This window comes from Callorhinus ursinus, unplaced genomic scaffold (genome assembly GCF_003265705.2).
Source record: "Callorhinus ursinus isolate GAN/ISIS: 27379988/994484 unplaced genomic scaffold, GSC_fseal_2.0 scaffold74, whole genome shotgun sequence".
Lineage (NCBI taxonomy): Eukaryota > Metazoa > Chordata > Mammalia > Carnivora > Otariidae > Callorhinus > Callorhinus ursinus.
In genome coordinates this window covers 3,575,306-3,593,976 of record NW_027397136.1, presented here as the reverse complement: position 1 = coordinate 3,593,976, position 18,671 = coordinate 3,575,306, and the positions used below count along the sequence as shown (strand labels likewise).

Below are 18,671 nucleotides of genomic sequence, written 5' to 3'. Positions count from 1 at the left end.
TCTGAAAAACAAACTGAGGGTTCTAGAGGGGAGGGGGGTGGGGGGATGGGTTAGCCTGGTGATGGGTATTAAAGAGGGCACGTACTGAATGGAGCACTGGGTGTTATATACAAATAATTAATCATGGAACACTACATCAAAAACTAATGATGTAATGTATGGTGATTAACATAACATAATAAAAAAATAGTTTATTTAAAAAAAAAAAGACATGAGGAACAAAGATCATGGACAAACAATACATACATACACCAACGCGATCAGACTTCAAACTGAAATAAATAAATGGCTAACCTACATAAAAAGAAAGCAGGTCTGTTTGCAAAATATGTGAATTCACAATCTATGAACTGAATACATGAATTTTTTTTACTTTGAGTACATTTGACAGTTTTTTTTTAAGTCTGTGACATCTCGTCCGTGATGCTGGTGAATTCTCACATTGATCTTTGATACAAGTTGTCTGTGACCTACTTGGTGGGTTTCTAGTATGTCCCAAGTTAAGGTTGGGGATGGGGTGCCCGGGTATGTGGCTAATCCCAGTCCTGGTTAATGTGGCAGAGCAGCCGGGGGAAATGGACTCTCCAGGGATGACCTTACCTGTATTCCACTCATGGTGGCAGCTTCCCCAGGGTAGGTCGACGGTGAAGCTGCTAAAGAGGTAGAAGAGGGCCCAGGCCAGGACAATGATGTAGTAGATGTTCAGGAGGACGACAATCATCTGGGAGGCATAGCCGATGCCTGCAAGGGAAAACTGCAGAATTGGGCTAGGGACAGTGGACAGAGTTCTCATACGCCACCCATCCCAGTTTAGGAGGGGGTTTGTTCTCCACTGTCAGAGCCCTAAGACAGTGCTGGGCCCAGGTTCCCGGCTCTCTCATCTCCTTCCCTGGCAGGTGAGAAGGGGCTTTTCTCCCTGCCTTCCAATTGCACTCTACCCTGGCTTCCTGTGTCTTTCCATCTTTATCAGTTCTGAAAATTCACCGATTTAAAGTTATTTTTTAAATGTATAAGACTAACTCAAAGATTCCAATAGTTACTGTTCTCTGGAATTAAGATTCCAATAGTTAATGTTCTCTGGAATTTTTATATTTCAAAAATACATGTTAAGAGCAGGAACAGGGGCGCCTGGCTGGCTCAGTCCATAGAGCATGCAACTCTTGATCTCAGGATTGTGAGCTCAAGCCCCACATTGGGCATAGAGCCTACTTGAAAAAAAAAAAAAGAGAGAGAGAGAGCAGGGATAGACAATTCACATAGGAGAAAATACAACTAGATCCTCCTTAATAATTGTAGGTGTGCAAAAGGAAACAATGGTGAGGTACCATTCTGCATAGACAGCCATAGTGAAATTTTTTACAAATGATGTAACTCAGTGTTTCTAAATTTGTCCACATATTAGAATTACCTGGGAATATTTAAAATTTCAAAGCCCAGACCAGACCTGAGACCAATTAAGTCACAATCTCTGGGGGTTGGGCACAGGCCTCAGGATATTTTGAAGGTCCCCAGGCGACTCCATTGTGCAGACAAGTTGGGAACCCCAAATACGCAGAGTTGTGAAAGATATGGGGGAAAGATGCTTACTCAAATATAATGACATGGCAAGTCAGTATAATACTTGCATAGGACAACTTAATAAGCCAGATCAAGAGACATCAACTTGACTGTCCATTTGCTCCAGTGATCCTAAACCTGGAAATTTATCCCAAAGAAATAATTCCCAAAAAAGAAGGGCAAAGCTATCTCAACAATTACACATGAAAGCAGAATATAACAATTTTATAAGTAATTGAAAATAAGCGAGGGCGCCTGGGTGGCTCAGTTGGTTAAGTGACTGCCTTCGGCTCAGGTCATGATCCTGCCCGGCATCGAGTCCCACATCGGGCTCCCCGCTCAGCGGGGAGCCTGCTTCACCCTCTGACCCTCTTCCCTCTCGTTCTCTCTATCTCTCATTCTCTCTCCCTCTCAAATAAATAAATAAATAAAATCTTTAAAAAAAAAAAAGAAAATAAGCAAAAAGCCCAAAACAGAGAACTGTTAAATAAATTGTGATATATGCATTCAATTGAAGTTTACGCAATCGTTAAATTATTGTTGTGTAGAAAATGGAAAATAAGGGTGCTTGGGTAGCTCAGTCGGTTAAGCATCCCGACTCTTGATTTCGGTTCAGGTCATGATCTCAGGGTCATGAGATGGAGCCCCGAGTTGTCAGGATCTACACTGGGCATGGAGCTTGTTTAAGATTCTCTCTCTCCCCTACCTCTGCCCCTCCCCACCCTCTGTCTCTAAAAAATAGAAAGAATGGGAGAGAGAGAGAAAGAAGAAAGAAGAAAGGAGAAAGAAAGAAAAGAAAGAAAGAGAGAGAGAAAGAAAGAAAGAAAGAAAGAAAGAAAGAAAGAAAGAAAGAAAGAAAGAAAGAAAGAAAGAAAAAGAAAGAAAGAAAGAAAATGGAAAATAACACTAACTGGAAAGTGGGGACATAAACTGTGCATATCCCAGATTTATATATATGTAAGCTCTATACAGAGAAAAAAAAATGAATGAAATGAATCCCCAAAACTGGAAACAACACAAATGTTTTTCGCCGGTGATAGTTAAATGAACTGTGGGATGTCCATACCATGGACTACTACTCAGCAATAAAGAAGAATGAACTCTTTATACAAGAGCCTGGATGGATCTCAAGGGCATTGTGCTGACTAAAAAAGTTAATCTCGAAAGGTTGCAGACTATACAGTTCCATTTATATGACATTCTCAAAATGACAGAATTATAGAGATAGTGAACAAATTAGTGGTTGCCAGGGGCTAGGGATGGAGCAGGGAGGGGCAGGTGTGACTATAAAGGAGTAGCGTGACCAAGACCTTTGTGATAGTGGGGCAGTCCGTACGCTGATTGTGGTGATGGTTATATATATCTTCACATGATAAAATAACAGAATTATCTTTTTTTCGCCGCCATCTTGGAGCCTGTGGAGGCCTGCTGGGAACAGGACTCCTATAACGCCAAATAATGTCTGGGAGGCTGTGGTCCGAGGCCATTTTTGCTGGCTATAAGCGGGGTCTCCGAAACCAGAGGGAGCACACAGCTCTTCTTAAAATCGAAGGTGTTTATGCTCGAGATGAAACGGAATTCTATCTAGGCAAGAGACGTGCTTATGTGTACAAAGCGAAGAACAACACAGTGACTCCTGGTGGCAAACCAAACAGAACCAGAGTAATCTGGGGAAAAGTAACTCGTGCTCATGGAAACAGTGGCATGGTTCATGCCCAATTCCGAAGCAACCTTCCTGCTAAAGCCATTGGCCGCAGAATCTGTGTGATGCTGTACCCCTCAAGGATTTAAATTTAATGAAAAGTAAATAAAGGTGTAGATTTGTTCTCTTGTAAAAAAAAATAAAATAACAGAATTATACACACACACACACACACAAATAAGTGCATGGAAAACTGGAGAAATCTGAATAAGATCTGTGGATAGTACCAATATCAATTTCCAGGTTATGATTTTTTTTATAGTTAAGTAAGATGCTACCATTGGGGAAAACTGGGTGAAGTGTACATGTGACCCCTCTACTAGTTTTACAATTTTCTAGGAATATATAATTATTTTAAAAGAGAAACTTAAAGAAAAGCCTATAGAGAGAGAAATATTGAAATAAAACACCCTAAAATTTAAATAGCTATTGTGTCAAGACAGAATTATTACTGATATTTCTTGTCATTTAAAATTCTCTTTTTAAATGTCTTGCAATTAATTAAATGTTTTGAAAACTACAAAGTCATTGTTATACATTCGTAAAATACAGAGCTAAAATAGCTTTGCACTCTACTTATTGAATCTAAAGCTTTTTTCCCATCCTCAGCTCTAACTTCTCCATTCTCTGATAGATCGGGTGATTAGTGCAGCACTGGGCCCACAAGTGGAGGGCTTAACATGAAGACAGAGTCCTATGTCAATCAGCACTGCTACTAAACCACCCAGTCATCCCAAATAAGGTTAACATGTATGCAGATATCCTGGAAGCAGGCACAAGGCTACTCACCCTCAAAGATGGGGCAAATCTTCCTCCAGGCTGTGACGCCTCCCTGGCTGGTGTACTGGCCCAGCGCTGTCTCCAAGAGGAAGACAGGAATGCCGCAGGTAAAGAGGAAGATGAGGTAGGGGATGAAAAAGGCACCTGTGGGTGGGAAACAGGGTTTCCGTTACCTGGCACTAGCCTCCTCGTGGTCCACATTCATCTCCCATTACCACTCCACCCTGCCAGTCAGAATCCCCAGGGGTGCGGGTCATGTAAAACTGCGGGGGACTTCTCTGCAGATGTCTGGAACCATAGCAGAGATCAAGAGTCACCAAGTTACCTAACCAGCCCTTTCTTTCACTCTGAAAGTTTCAATCTATACCTACGAAAGTTTGCTCCCCATCAAACATCAATTATTACCTCAATTACACATAACTTGGCAACAGCAAGGAGCTCATTGAATAACAGACATCCAGGAACATTAACATAGCCCACAGACTATAATTCTTTTCAAGGAAATGACTGTTTTTAATGCTAGAGACTTTCAGCAGACTAAAATCAGATTTCCCTTTAGTAATCCTTTCTGCTTCAGTTTTCACAATCCTTTCTGCTCAGCTTTCTGCTGAGACAAGCGTACTGATGCCAGAAATGCTGGTATTTTATCCACTGTGGACCTCTATCTGTTGCTAAGGTAGACAGAGGAGTTCACAGAGTACCAGAGAAAAGAAAACAGCACACAGAGGGAGGTACGAATATCTGCAGGGAGTCCACTTCTAGCTTTCAACTGAGTGCTGGTCCAATAAAAAATAAGCACATATGTATGAGGAAACGACCCAAGGTAAGGGAAAGAACCGTTCAAAAAGATGGAGAATAATGGTGCTCACACAGGGCTGGGATAAGTGCTTGCTCCCGCCAGTCAGACTGGATAGTCCCAGAATTCACAGGGCATTGGAAAGAGAAGGCATTTCCTCAGAAATAAGGAACAATTAGCCCTAGATTCAGCACAACTCTGGTTCTAAGAAATCTTAGAAGCAAGGGGCACCTGGGTGGCTCAGTCGTTAAGCGTCTGCCTTCGGCTCAGGTCATGATCCCAGGGTCCTGGGATCAAGCCCCACATCGGGCACCCTGCTCAGCGGGAAGCCTGCTTTTCCCTCTGCCTGCCACTCCCCTTGCTTGGGTTCCCTCTCTTGCTGTCTCTCTCTGTCAAATAAATAAATTTTTAAAAATCTTTAAAAAAAAAAGAAATCTTAGAAGCAAAACCCAAAAGTATCAAATAACTTCACTGGTTCCAAACAAAGCTCAAGAATATTTATAGAAATATAAAAATACTCAGCAATCAATAAAGCAAAAATCACCAGGTCTGGTGTCCAATCAAAAATTACCAGGAAAGGGGCACCTGGTGGCTCAGTCAGTTGAACATCTAACTCTTGATTTTGGCTCAGGTCATGATCTCAGGGTCATGGGATTGAGCCCCATGTTGGACTCCACACTCAGCACAGAGTCTGCTTATCCCTCTCCCTCTCCTCCTCCCCCTACTCTCTCTCTCTCACTCTCTCAAATAAATACATAAATAAATAAAATCTTTTTTTCAAATTACCAGGAAAACAAAGAAACAGAAAAATATTACTCATAATGAGTAGGTAAATCAATTGACTGAACCCAACCCATAGCTTACACTGTTAGAATAAGCAGATATGGACACTAAAGTGATTATTATAATTGTGTTCTATATATTCAAAATGTTAGACAGAGACGTGAAAGATACGGGAAACACCCAAGTCAAATGTCTAGAGATGAAAACCACAGGGGCACCTGGCTGGCTCAGCTGGTAGAGCATGCGACTCTCAATCTCAGGGTTGTGAGTTGAAGCCCCACACTGGGCGTGGAGCCTACTTAAAAAAAAAAAAAATTAGAGGGGCGCCAGGGTGGCTCAGTCGTTGGGCGTCTGCTTCAGCTCAGGTCACGATCCCAGGTCCTGGGATCGAACCCGGCATCGCATCAGGCTCCCTGCTCCATGGGAAGCCTGCTTCTTCCTCGCCCACTTCCCCTGCTTGTGTTCCCTCTCTCACTGTGTCTTTCTCTGTCAAATAAATAAATAAAATCTTCAAAAAAAATTAGAGATGAAAACCATAATGTGTGAGATGAAAAATACATTGAATGGGATTAGTGGCAGATTAACAGCAGAAGAAAAGATTAGTGAACTTGAACCACAGAGTAGAAACTATCCAAAATAGAGAAAAGAGGTTTAAAAAAAAAAAGGTGTCAGTGAGCTATGGGACAATTTCAAAAAGTCTAATATACTAGCAAGTGGAGTCCCTGAAGGAGATAAAAGATGGGGGCGGGTCAGAAAAAAATTTGAAACAATAATGGGTGAAATTTTTCCAAATTTGATGAAAACTATAAATCCACATATCCAAGAAGCTCTATGAGCCCCAAGATAAGAAACATAAAAAACACTATAACAAGGCACATCATAATCAAATTATTTAAATCAGTGATTAAGAGTTTTTAAGAGGAAATCTTAAAAGCAACCAGAGAGGGACACCTGGGTGGCTCAGTCCGTTAAGCATCTGCCTTCAGCTCAGGTCATGATCCCAGGGTCCTTGCTCAGTGGGGAATGCTTCTCCCTCTGCCTGCCATTCCCCCTGCTTGTGCTCTTTCTCTCTGACAAATAAATAAATAAAATCTTTAAAAAAATGAAAATAAAATTAATCAGAGAAAAAAAGACACATACCTACAGAGGAACAAAGATAGGATGACATCAAATTTCTCATTGGAAACAATGCAAATGAGAAGACATCAGTAAAAGAGCACATTAGTTAAAGTACTGAAGGAAAAAAGAAACTATTAGCTAGACTCCCAATAAAAATACTGTTCAAAAATTAAAGTGAAGTAATGCTTCTTAAGACAAGCAAAACCTGAAAGAATCCATCACTAGAAGATCTGCACTATAATAAAGGTTAAAGAAAGACCTTCAGGCAGAGGGGAATGATGATGCCAGAGAGAAATATGATTCTACACAAAGGAACAAAGAATGTTAGAAATGGTAACTACATACATAGGTAAACATCTAAGAATTTTTTCTTATCACCCATATCTCTTTGAAAGATAACTGACTGGTTACACAATATGAGGTGGAGTTTATAACATATGAAAAGTAAAATGTGTAACAATAAGAGCACAGAAGTCAAGAGGGAAGAGATGGAAATGTATTATTGTCCTTACAATAATACATTTATCTTATATGTAAAGTGATATAATATCACGTGAAGGTGAACTGTGAAAAATTAAAGATGCATGCTACAAAACCTAAAACAATCATTCAGGGACGCGTGGGTGGCTTAGTTGGTTAAGTGTCTGCCTTCGGCTCAGGTCCTGATCCCAGGGTCCTGGGATCGAGTCCCACATCAGTCTCCTGGCTCAGCAAGGGAGCCTGCTTCTCCCTCTGTGTCTGCCCCTCCCCCTCTTTGAGCTCGCTCGTGTGCGCGCCGACTCTCTCTCTGACAAATAAGTAAATAATAAGTAAAATCTTTAAAAAAATAAAATAAAACAATCATTCAACTAATGTAACAAAGACTTGTGGCTAATAAGCCGTCGAAGGAAGAAAGCCAACAATGAAATAATAAAAAATATCCAATTAATTCAAAAGAAAGCAGAAAGATAGGAAAAGGGGAACAAAAAACTGATAGGACAAGTAGAAAACAAATCGTAAGATAAGTGATTTAAACTTAACTAGATAATTACTTTAAATGTAAATAGTCTAATTATCCCAAATAAAAGGCAGAGATTGTGAGAGTGGCTTCAAAACAAAAACTAGCAAGACTCAGCTACGTGTTGCTTAAAAGAAATGCACTTTAAATATCAAGACATGAAAAGAAGGAAATCCTGCCTTTTGAGATAACATGGACGGCCCTTGAGGACATTACATTTTCAGAGACAGAATAAGAAACATAGTATGTTCAAGGGCTGCAGCATTCCCCACCTGCTGGCCTGGATGGCAGGAGACCTTGGTTCTCCTCTGGCTTTGGCCTCTAACTTCCTGGGGGCCCTAAGCAAGTGTCCTTTCTCCTTTATGTTTCTCATTAGCAAAGTGAGGAGTAGAGTAGTGATGTCAGGTCCCTTCTGGACCTGACGGCCCAGCTTTGTTGTCATCCAGGGTCCCTTTGCTCATGTCCCAGCCCCAGACCAGTAACCATAGCCCAGAGCACCAGAGGCCTCGTCCACCATGAGCTCAATACCTCAGCAAACCTTATATGTTCTCCTTTATATGCAGACCTCAAAAAGCCAAATTTGGGGGTGCCTGGCTGGCTCAGTCGGAAGAGCATGTGAGTCATGATCTCAGAGTTGTGAGTTCAAGCCCCACGCTGGGTGAGGAGATTACTAAAACAAACAAACAAAAAACTTAAAAAAAATTTTTTTAAAAAGCCAAATTTGTGGAATTAAAGGATACAATGGTGATTGCCAGAGGCTCAGGGATGGGGGAAATGAGGAGATAAACTTGAAGCTATAAAATGAATAAGGTCTGGCAATCTAAAGTACACAGCATGGTGCCTATAGTGAACAATACCGTATTATAGACTGGAAAGTGGGTAAGAGAATAGATCTTAAGTGTTATCTCCAAGAAAAGCTAATTATGTGAGGGAATGGAAGCGTCCAATAACCTTATTGCAGTAATCATTTCACAATAGACATGTGTATCATATCCTCATGTTGTACGCCTTCAACTTAGCATATGTTAGGTCAATACTATCTCAATAAAACTGGAAAGACATATTAAAAAAAACAGGTCTGTGGCTGCACTGGGACAGGGTGGCAAAGGTAAAAGGTAGGAGAAAGGGACAGGAGGAAACTTGGGGGAGCCATGAATATGTTCATTATCTTGATCGCGGCAATGGTTTCATGGGTGTACACACGTCAAAACTTATCAAACTGTACACTTTAAATACGTACATTTTGTCGTAAATCAGTTATATCTTCATAAAACTGTTTAAAATGAAAGTTAATAGGAATAGCATTCTGCAGTTCTTCACCTTCCAGATCTCTGGCTTGTAGTCTACACAACCATAAGTCACACTGAGGAAAGCACCCGATTACCACAAGGGCAAAGAAATAAAGATCAGGGGCGCCTGGGTGGCTCAGTCGTTAAGCGTCTGCCTTCGGCTCAGGTCATGATCCCGGGATCCTGGGATGGAGCCCCGCATCGCGCTCCCTGCTCGGCGGGAGGCCTGCTTCTCCCTCTCCCACTCCCCCTGCTTGTGTTCCCTCTCTCACTGTGTCACTCTCTGTCAAATAAATAAATAAAATCTTAAAAAAAAAAAGAAATAAAGATCATAAACAGCTCAGCCTAATAAGTCCATAAATCAATCCAAGACTTATTGAGCAGGAAGGGAAAATTCAGGAAGAGAGAACTCAGTAGCTGATATGAACAGTTACTGCTCAGAGTTGAAAACATGGCAGAAAAAGAGAACAGAGAGAGAGAGAAAGAGAATTTTCAGCCCAGCTCGAGCCCCTCCTCCCCATCTTTATGCTACCCGCTCTTTCCCAATAAACCGAGCCAATGTTTAACGGCAGTGGGTTCCATGGTCAGCTCTGCTTCCCTCATCCTCTGCCTCTTGGAGCACGTGGGCAGCTGGCCACAAGGGGCAAGGTCCACACTCCATAAGCTGAGCCACTGGCCCTACAAGGAGAAGGGGTCAGAAGAGTGATGGGCTCCAGAGGGACCCAGGTGCAGACGTGGGGGTTCCATGGGGCACCCTGCCTCTTTCCCCACCCAAGCCCCCGTCACCACGATTAAAAGATGGAGCTAGTCCTAGAGATGGAGGATGGACGTCAGTTACCTGCTCCCCCATTCCAGCAGGTTAGTCTCCTTCCCCAAATTCTGAAATGTCCTGGCATGTTTCCCCATGGGATGGGAGAGTCCACAGGCCCAACCTAGAAATTCTGCAGGCCACCCTTCTCAAAAGGAACCCATTCTGTGGTGTCCTCTGTAATGTTACAGCTAATATTTTAAAGCCGAAACTGATGAGGTTCCACATGAGCAACCCAGCGGTGACCATACATGAGCTGTTATGTGCCAGAATCAACACTAGTCTGACCACTACTGGGGGTTGAGTCATTAACTAACAATGGTAACAAATTATCACACACAATCATTATTCCTATATGGAGAAAAAAGTGCTCCTCATTTCCCTTTGTTCTTTATACTAACAAGCAGCATCAAGGTGATCAGTCTCCCCCAGGCCAGGTACGTTTTAATCCTCTTTGCATTAGTGTCCCTGTGGCCTCTCTCCCTGTGGCCTAGGGCTGCCCTCCCCCCACAGCCTGCTGCTCTAAGATCCCTATTCCTAGAGATCCAGCTGTGGGACATTCTGTTGTTGCCTCACGTGGGGTCTCCAGGCATTCCGGGTGTGGAGGAACTGCCAGCAGCCCGGGTCCAGGGAGCTGGAGAGACCCCAGCTGAAGCCCCATTAGGATCTGAGTGTCTGGAGACTGAAGATCAGAAGGAAGGAGGCACAAGGAAAAAGGAAGCATCTGTCTTCACACAAGATGACTTCCAGCTGGTGTTCTATGACTAGCAAAACCAACGATTCCTTGCACAAGTGACCTCTGCCCCTGGTTTTCAGCAACCTGGACTTAGAAATTAAGTATAGAGGCACCTGGCTGGCTCAGTCAGAGGAGCGTGTGACTCTTGATCTCGGGGTCATGAGTTCAAGCCCCACAGTGGGTGCAGAGACTACTTAAAAATAAAATCTTAAAAAATAATAAGTCAATAAAATCTTTTTTTAAAAAAAAAGAAACTAAGTATAAAATGGTTGGCAGATGATCTGTTTTTGTCTGGGCTGAGACTGGTGGACAAGTAATTTACATTCCCTCCTGGCAGAGTTGAATCCTATTACTAAAACCCTCTCCTACCACCTTCCCCCAACATCAAGCCTTTTGGGTTATCCAGAGACATCTCATCCCCATGGCTAGAGCTTTAGGGGACAGGCCCCAGTGGAAGGTCATGTTTGCATTTCCCTCCAGCGAGCTGAGGGTGGAGAGCTTGAGAAATAGCACAAATGTGCAGCGTCTTCGGCCACTTGGCCAGGCGGAGACCCATCCCCACCACCGCTGGACGCATGGGGCACACGGTCCTGACTACGCAGCCCTCACATTGGCTTCTTCCTAGCCAGGAGGGAGAACACACAGCAGAGGTGCACTCTGCCCACTCCCGAGCTTTGCCCAAATAACCCATACTTCCTATTTCTAATTCCTCTCTGCCCCCATTACCTCGAACCCACCGCAAGCAGTCATTGCCCCGGCCTCCCGCTGTGACTACTCCTACAAGGTCACCAACAGCCCCCATGCCACCAAAGTCAACACTCCATTCTCCTCCATAACTTTCTTAACCTACCTGCAGCGTCTGATGCCGTTGTCCCTCCGGCCTCCCTGACCTCATCGCTCTCCTTGCCTCCCAAACACTTCAGTGTCCTGGTTGTTGGCCTTCTGCACTGGTTTCTCTTTCTCTGTCCCCTGCTGGTCCTTCCTCTTCCCCCACTCCTTGTTCTCTCTTCTCACCATGAAAGTGCTAATCACCCTCAGGTTTATATCTCCGCATCTTCCTCCCAGACTCCAGACTCCTGCGTTTTACTGCCTAGTGGACAGCTCCCCTTGGACAGCTCAGAGATATCTCAAGTCCGCGCTCCCACAATGCAACTCCTTGTGTTCTTCTTAACACCTGCTCCTCTCGGGGCCTTCCACGTCGCAGCGGAGGGCACGTCCTTCCTCCACGGGGCTCAGGCTGCAGCCCTTGGACCGCTGAGACCAGGCAGGAGCAATGGAGGTGACAAGAAGTGGCAGATTCTGCGTACATCATGGGGGGCGTCTCCAGTCCCAGGCGATTCTGGGTGTTGAGGAGCTCAGTCTGTTGGCAGCCAGAGTGCAGAGAGCCCAGCTGAAGGCTCATGTTCGGAAGCCCCCAGAACCTGGGTATTTAGGTAGATCCAACAGTTTGGGGGAGGGGGAGGAACCGAGGATGACTCTAACATTTTCAGCCTCCTAACTGGTCCGCTTCTGCCCTGACTCCTGTACACCCAGTTCTCAACAGCAGCCAAAGAGATTATTTTAAAATGTAAGAGCACAGGGGCGCCTGGGCAGCTCAGGTTAAGCGTCTGGTCCTGGGATCGAGTCCCTCATCGGGTTCCTTGCTCCACGGGGAGCCTGCTTCTCCCGCTCCCTCTGCCCCTCTCTTCGCCCCACACCCTGCTTGTGCTCTCTGCTCTCTCTGGTGCTCTCTCTCTCTCTCAAATAAATAAAATCTTAAAAAAAAAAAGTAAAACGTAAGATCATGCCACTCCTGCTCAAAACCCCGCCCTTTCTCCCAAGGCACTAGAGCCAGAGCCAAAGTCTCACAATAACTGACAAGGACCTCCATGATCTGCCACCCCCATCCTATTTACTTCTCTGACCCCAGCTTCTATTTGCTCCGCTCCTCACAACTCCTCAAACAAGCCAGCCAGCCTCTTGCTTTATGACTCTTAAATCTTGGAGCACTTTTACCCTCAATATCCATACAACCAACTCTCTCACTCCTGGCAAACCCTGGCTCAAATGTTCTCAGTGTCCCCCACCCCGCGCACACACACTCCTGATCTTCTTTCCCCAGCTCTCCTTGGTCTTTTTCCATAGTGCTCCTTAACTTCTGCTATACTATACAATTTTCCTATTTAGTATGTTTATTGTGTATTGTCTGTCTCCCTCTTCTAGAACGTAAGCCCCACAAGGACAGGGAATTGTTCTGTTCTGTTCATACATGGATCCCAACAACTTAGAAGCATTCTGGGCAAATGGAATGTAGCCAGTAATTGCTGTTGAATGACACGGTCGGGGTCGGGGCTTGGTGGGCTGTGTGCGGGGGCAACTGGCTGAGATTGGAGACTCCAGAAAGCCACTGGGGGTGGGCTGGCCACAGGTTTTGGACAGCAGGGAAGGTGCTCACCGCAGAGATGATTGAGGCAGGCATCGCTCTCATCCATCTCCCTGAAAAGCCTACTGGTTGCTTTTGATTTGAGATGGGCTTCTTTATATCACTTTCTCAGCTTCTCTGGTTTTCGACTATAGTGTTTCACTGTTCACCTGCTTTTCTATCATATTCTTGTCTCAGCCCTTTCTCTGCTTGGGAACTCACTTCTAACTGGGATCTACCAAATGTTAAAGCTGAAAGGAACCAAAGAAGACATCATTTGTATTTTACGTTTGGAACTAAAATTATGTTTGGGGGACTTTTTCATCCGTGACCTCACCACTGAACAAATACGGATAATAATAAAGTGCCTAGCTTATCCTCCCGCTATTCCCCCAAGCACAAAAGTGGCTGTTCAAGGCTGGGAAGTTGAAGAAAGGGCCCAGAAGCAGGCTGATAAGGTCCATTACCTGAGCACGGTACACCCCAGAGTACCCCAGCATCCTCTCCAGAACTTGCTCAAAACATTCTGATCCCCTGGGAGTCCAAATCCCAGTTGGAGAACCATGGGTTTAAACAAAATCACTACACCAGGAGGAAAAAGGGTCAAATCAATGTCAGTGATCTCCATTCTCCTCACCTTCCTGTCCCATACAGGTGGCAAAGGGTCCAATCAGAAAGAGGCATCAGTCTGTTCCTTGCCAGACAAGGAGGTGAGAAGAGGAAGTGTTGGGGCCCATTCTGTGTAGGAGCTTGCTTTCCCAGGAAGGTGAGGGGAGTTGAGTGATGACAGAAAGGTTAAACTGCTGGGAACACCCAAAACCAGGCCTGTCCAGGTCCCTCTAAGGACCGCACATACCCTCGGTGAGTCCCCCTTACCTTGGCAAAGGACGCTTGCCATTAATACGCCCAGTGACCCTGGATGACTCCTGCCCTTCAGAGCAAACCTGGGCATCAGCCTCTAGCTCCAAAGCCCCTCAGAACACTTCCCTCCAGCTGCTGTTGTCCATCAAGGAAAAGAGGAGTCCTAAGGCCCTGCTCTTGACCAAGGGAAGAGACTGTGGGTGGCAGTGTTACGGATTAAACAGAGTTTGACTGGATCCAGGACCCCTGAAAATGTCTCCACTCTTGATCAGAATCAGCATGCAGGGAGGCAGGCTCTATCCAGGGAGGAAGCAGCCACAAGCCGTCAGTCACACCCACCCCCTTCCATCACAAGCCCATGGCAAGAACCAAGGGGCCCTGATACGCTTCCTGGGCCTGCACAAACTTACCGCAGAGCCCTGAGGCAGAGCTCAGATCCAAACACTGCCAGACAAAACCCCCTCAACAGGTGGAGCCCACACCCCCCACTGCTCCTGGGCACAGCTCCCTTTGCTTCCCCTTCTTCAGCCCAGTGGTTTTGCGCCAGAAATCACTGGAAATCACTCCCTCCCTCCTCTTCGTGCCACTCCTGCTAATTCCCAGGCCAACCTTTACCCAATTCCAGAGAGGCTTGGGGAAAGCTGCTCACCTCTTAATCTTCCTGCCATGTGAGGAGCTAAGCTGGTTACTAGGCTCCAGGTACAGAGTCCCAAAGCCCCACTTAGCCCCCAGACTCCTCCTCCGCCCTGGAGCAGCCTCGTCCCTCCACCCAGTTCACTGAAGGCAGGCATGTGGAGTGTCCAAAGCTAGGTTCGAAGTGGGATGACCTCCTTCCTTCCCTCACAGAGCACAGGGAAAAGTCCTGTGATTTCAGGCTGCTGGCCAGAGATCCCTGGGAAGAAAGGATACATCAGCCCATCCCCTCCCCTCTGGAAACATACAAGTTAACTTCCAACTCCAAGGCCAGTCCTCCAACTGCCACAATCCTGAGAATAGGGCTCCAGGGTTTCAGAGCGCCTCTGTACCCCCCAACCCAGCCCTCCCACCTCCACTGTCCAAAACCACGGGGAGGCGGAGCTCCATGCATTTGGAGGCTCCTGCTTCCCTGGAAAAGGGTAAGTGTTTACATGAGGGTACTGTCCAGTCCCTGTGGCCCACAAAACAACCACTGCCCTCAGCACTTCCCCACGTGACCTACCTCGGCATTTCCCTTTCCCCCAGCCCAGACTGCAGCCTCACTTCCAAACCAGATCTGGGGCGCTCCAACGCCTGGAAGCTTTACCCATCCACAAGGCGATCTTCCTAACCTACGGCTCACCCGGGACGCTTCAGGACCTGAGAAATCCACAGAGGTCTGGGATGCCCTGGGAGTGAGTTACTGGTCGGAAAAGAACCACCACTGCTGGTGGGGAGTAGAGCTACCCCAGCGGGCTGCAATGGGGTGGGAGGAATGAGAAGCCAGAAAAGACCGAGGAAACAGTTGGAGTTAATACCACCTACCACAAACTTTCAGTGGGGAATTTTTAAGGGAGAGACACTGGTATCAAAGGTTATGACACGGGGAGGGGTTGGGTAATGACTGCCTTGGGGAATGTCATGACGCCAGCAGCATAGGGGAAGACACAGACTGAGGGGTCTCATGACCGCAGGACAGCTCAGTATCAACATCGTCTTCACCGTAGCTGCCATTTATTAAGCACTTGACACACATTACCTCTAATCGTTACAACAACTTGAAAGGCAGGCACTACTATCTTAATTTACAGGAAGAGCCGTTGAGGCTCCGAGGGGCTTACATGACTTGCTCAAGATTACACAGAGATTAAGCAGCAGAGCCAGAGTCCGAACTCTGATCCATCTGGTTCCAAACCTACGTTCATATTCCTAGGATGCCATACCAGTAGAGAAAACCCCCGGGGAAAGTCACGTAACCTGTCTAGGTCTCAGTCTCCTTCAGTGTCCTTCCTGACTTGTAAGGGTCTTTCCAACTCCAGCATTTCTATGCACCCATGGGCCTCCCCAGAGGGGCAGTAAGTGCAGGAGTTGGAGATAGCCTCCTTCCAGGGATGGGTGGGGTGGCGCAGTGGCTCTCACCTCCCCCATTTTTGTAGCAGAGATAGGGAAACCTCCAGACGTTGCCGAGGCCAATGATCTCCCCGGCCACTGACAGCACAAACTCCATCTTGTTGTTCCAGTGTCCCCGTTCCAGGGTGCCATCTTCCTTTGCCTTTTCCATGACTGGGTATGCTGGCTTTGTCTCTCCATTACTGGTTGTGCTCGAGACCCTGCTATCCATCCCACCTGGAAAACAAGCAGAGTGCTCTGTTGCTGCTGGGAATCCTGGAGGAAAGCCTTCCCCTTCCTTCACCAGCAGATTCCCAAGGGAATGAGTGCACTAGAAGAAAAAGTAGATCCCTACCCCCTTGCCTGAAGACCCGTGTTCTCCTTAGCAGCCCTTATTGGTAAAGGCTGAGTAACAGCTGCTGAAAATGTATATTCCTTTCCTGTTCAGGAAGAAAGCATGGATACTGAGGTACAGGCATGGCTTCCACTCGGCAGGTCCTCTTGGGTTGGGGCTTGTGTGTATGGAAGAATTGACATGGCCGCTGAGTTGTCTAAGTTCTCCCTGCCAGCCTACGACTCACTTTGTCTGTATTTAGCATGCCCTTCAGTGTCTGTATTTCTGTATGCTGGGGACAGTTGAAAGGATCCTCAAGGCCACCAACTTCCCTTGCAGGAATTTAGTCTAGCGAAATAACCGTGACTGTGGGTATGGATTTGGCATCGAAGATGCCCATTGTTTACAACAGCAAAAAATTAGAAAGTACATAAATGTCCCCAAATGGTAGATAGGTTAATAAATTATGGCACATTCATACACTGGACTATTATACAATCATCAAAAATTGTGTTGCAGAAGAAAGTGTAATGAAATGAAAGTGTTCACAATATGTGAAGCAAAAAGTTATAAAAGAGCATTTATGATATGATTATGCTTGGAAAATATTTTATAAAGTGTATACAATTAAGCCTTTCTTTCCTCTCAGTCTAGGGTTCTCGTCCTCTGAAGCACATGGTCCCTCAAGTCCACAGCCACTGGAGCTTCAGAAGGCCCAGAATATAGCATCTAGTCTCTGCACATGCACACATAAATGGCAGGACATATTTTCGAGAAGGATCAAAAAATCCTTTGGTTGTAAGTCCTATGATCTTACCAACCTGTAGTCTGAGACCCAGAAACAAGAAAGAGCGAGAGAGGAGAAAATGTCACCAACCTTAGTGCAGTTGCTGCCAGAGGTCCGGTCAGGGGGAGAAGAACTATCTAAGGGGAAAGGGGAAGGTGCTGGCTATTTAAAGTGTGGCTCTGACCCCCAGCCGCACTTGTAGATTAGGATAGCCACCAAAATGGTTCTCTCTCCGTGGTTGGATTATAGGAATATTTTCCTTATTTCTATTTTATACATTTTCATCAAAGAACATGATTTATTTTATAATATTAAAATAAAAACAAGTTTTTTAAAAAACCCTCCCAGGCGCCTGGTGGCTCAGTCAGTTAAGCGACTGCCTTCGGCTCAAGTCATGATCCCAGAGTCCCAGGATCGAGTCCCACATCAGGCTCCCTGCTCAGTGGGAAGCCTGCTTCTCCCTCTGACCCTACCTCCTCTTATGCTCTCTGTCTCAAGTAAATAAATAAAATCTTAAAAAAAAAATGGCAACATCATTTTAAAAATAAATAAAATTTAAAAATCCTCCCAAAGGAATGAGAGAGGCTGAGTGGGCCCTGGAATTCTGATGAAGATGGGCTGATCTTCCATGTCTCTCTAAAGTCAACATAAAAGAAAGATGAACTATGGGTTCTTTTTTCTTTTTTGGTGATGACACACATGGGAATCTGTTATGGTATAAATAAAGAGCCACTGTTCCAAATGCTTCACTGCCCTATTCTAGACTCTTACTGGGATTGAAGATAAGATTGGATATGGCTCACATTTAGTGAGCAACTACTACTAAGCGCTTTACATATATTTGTTTCCTTTAATCCACACAACCACCCTGATACGTAAGCGGTATTAGTTCTGCTTTGTAAATAAGGAAGCTGCAGCTCAGAGAGGTAAAGTAACATGTTTGCTACCCCACAGCGAGGCAACGGCCTAGGTGGGACTTAAATCCACTCTGTCCCTGCTCTTTCCATTACATTACATTACCAGCATGTCTCCATAGCATCTTCTGATGACTCCCTCCTGATTTTATACAATGGTCCCTTTTCTGGAGAAGTAGGCAGATGGACTTTTTCATACACCTCAAGAAAAATTCATGTTAACAGAACTTTCTCAGTGGGAGCCTCATCTGCCCAGACCCCCCTATGGTTCCGCCTCCCCAGCGGGGCTACCCCAGGGATTCAAAAAGTCAGGGAGAAAGTCAAGGAACAGTAGGCATCTTTGCTTATTTGATAAATTAGGGAATAGGCTCCAAAGATCATGAGCTAAGAAGGAGAAACCCATCCAGCTGGTCCCAAGAAGTTTCCTCAGTCCTTTCGAGAAGCTTGTCTAACGTCTTGTGCTGGTTCAGAGCCTCCCTTTACCATCCGATGGGTGCCTTCTTATGGTGGAACGTCATCTCCCTCCACTCCTTCATCCTCCCAGACCCTAAAAGAAACAGCAGTCCTCCTGGGTCCCTGGCCTCATTAGGGTACTGCTTCTCAGAGGTGGCACGGTGCCATGAGAAGGTGTACAACCAGACAAGCCGGGCACAGATCTTAGCTCTGCGCTGCACCACTCGCTGACTCAGGGGAAGTGAATCAACTATGCTGAGCCTCCGCTCACTCATCTGTGAAGGTGAGAA

At 45.5% G+C, this 18,671-nt stretch overlaps 1 protein-coding gene across 4 annotated transcripts in view; it reads right to left on the bottom strand.

Moving 5' to 3' along the window:
- Positions 1–17,196, bottom strand: part of SLC6A13 (solute carrier family 6 member 13) — a 35,925-nt gene extending 18,729 nt beyond the window's left edge. For 2 of the 4 annotated variants that reach the window (XM_025851985.2, XM_073886956.1), the window contains exons 1-4: positions 17,105–17,196; positions 15,924–16,130; positions 4,049–4,183; positions 601–741 (exon numbers count right to left, since the gene is read on the bottom strand). In XM_025851985.2, the coding sequence (XP_025707770.1) occupies positions 601–741; positions 4,049–4,183; positions 15,924–16,125 (478 nt within the window). In that variant the 5' untranslated portion in view covers positions 16,126–16,130; positions 17,105–17,196. Of the gene's footprint in view, positions 1–600; positions 755–4,048; positions 4,184–15,923; positions 16,131–17,104 lie in introns of those variants that run through there. The other 2 variants (XM_073886957.1, XM_073886958.1) reach the window with 2 other exon arrangements.
- Between the last annotated feature and the right edge of the window lie 1,475 nt (positions 17,197–18,671).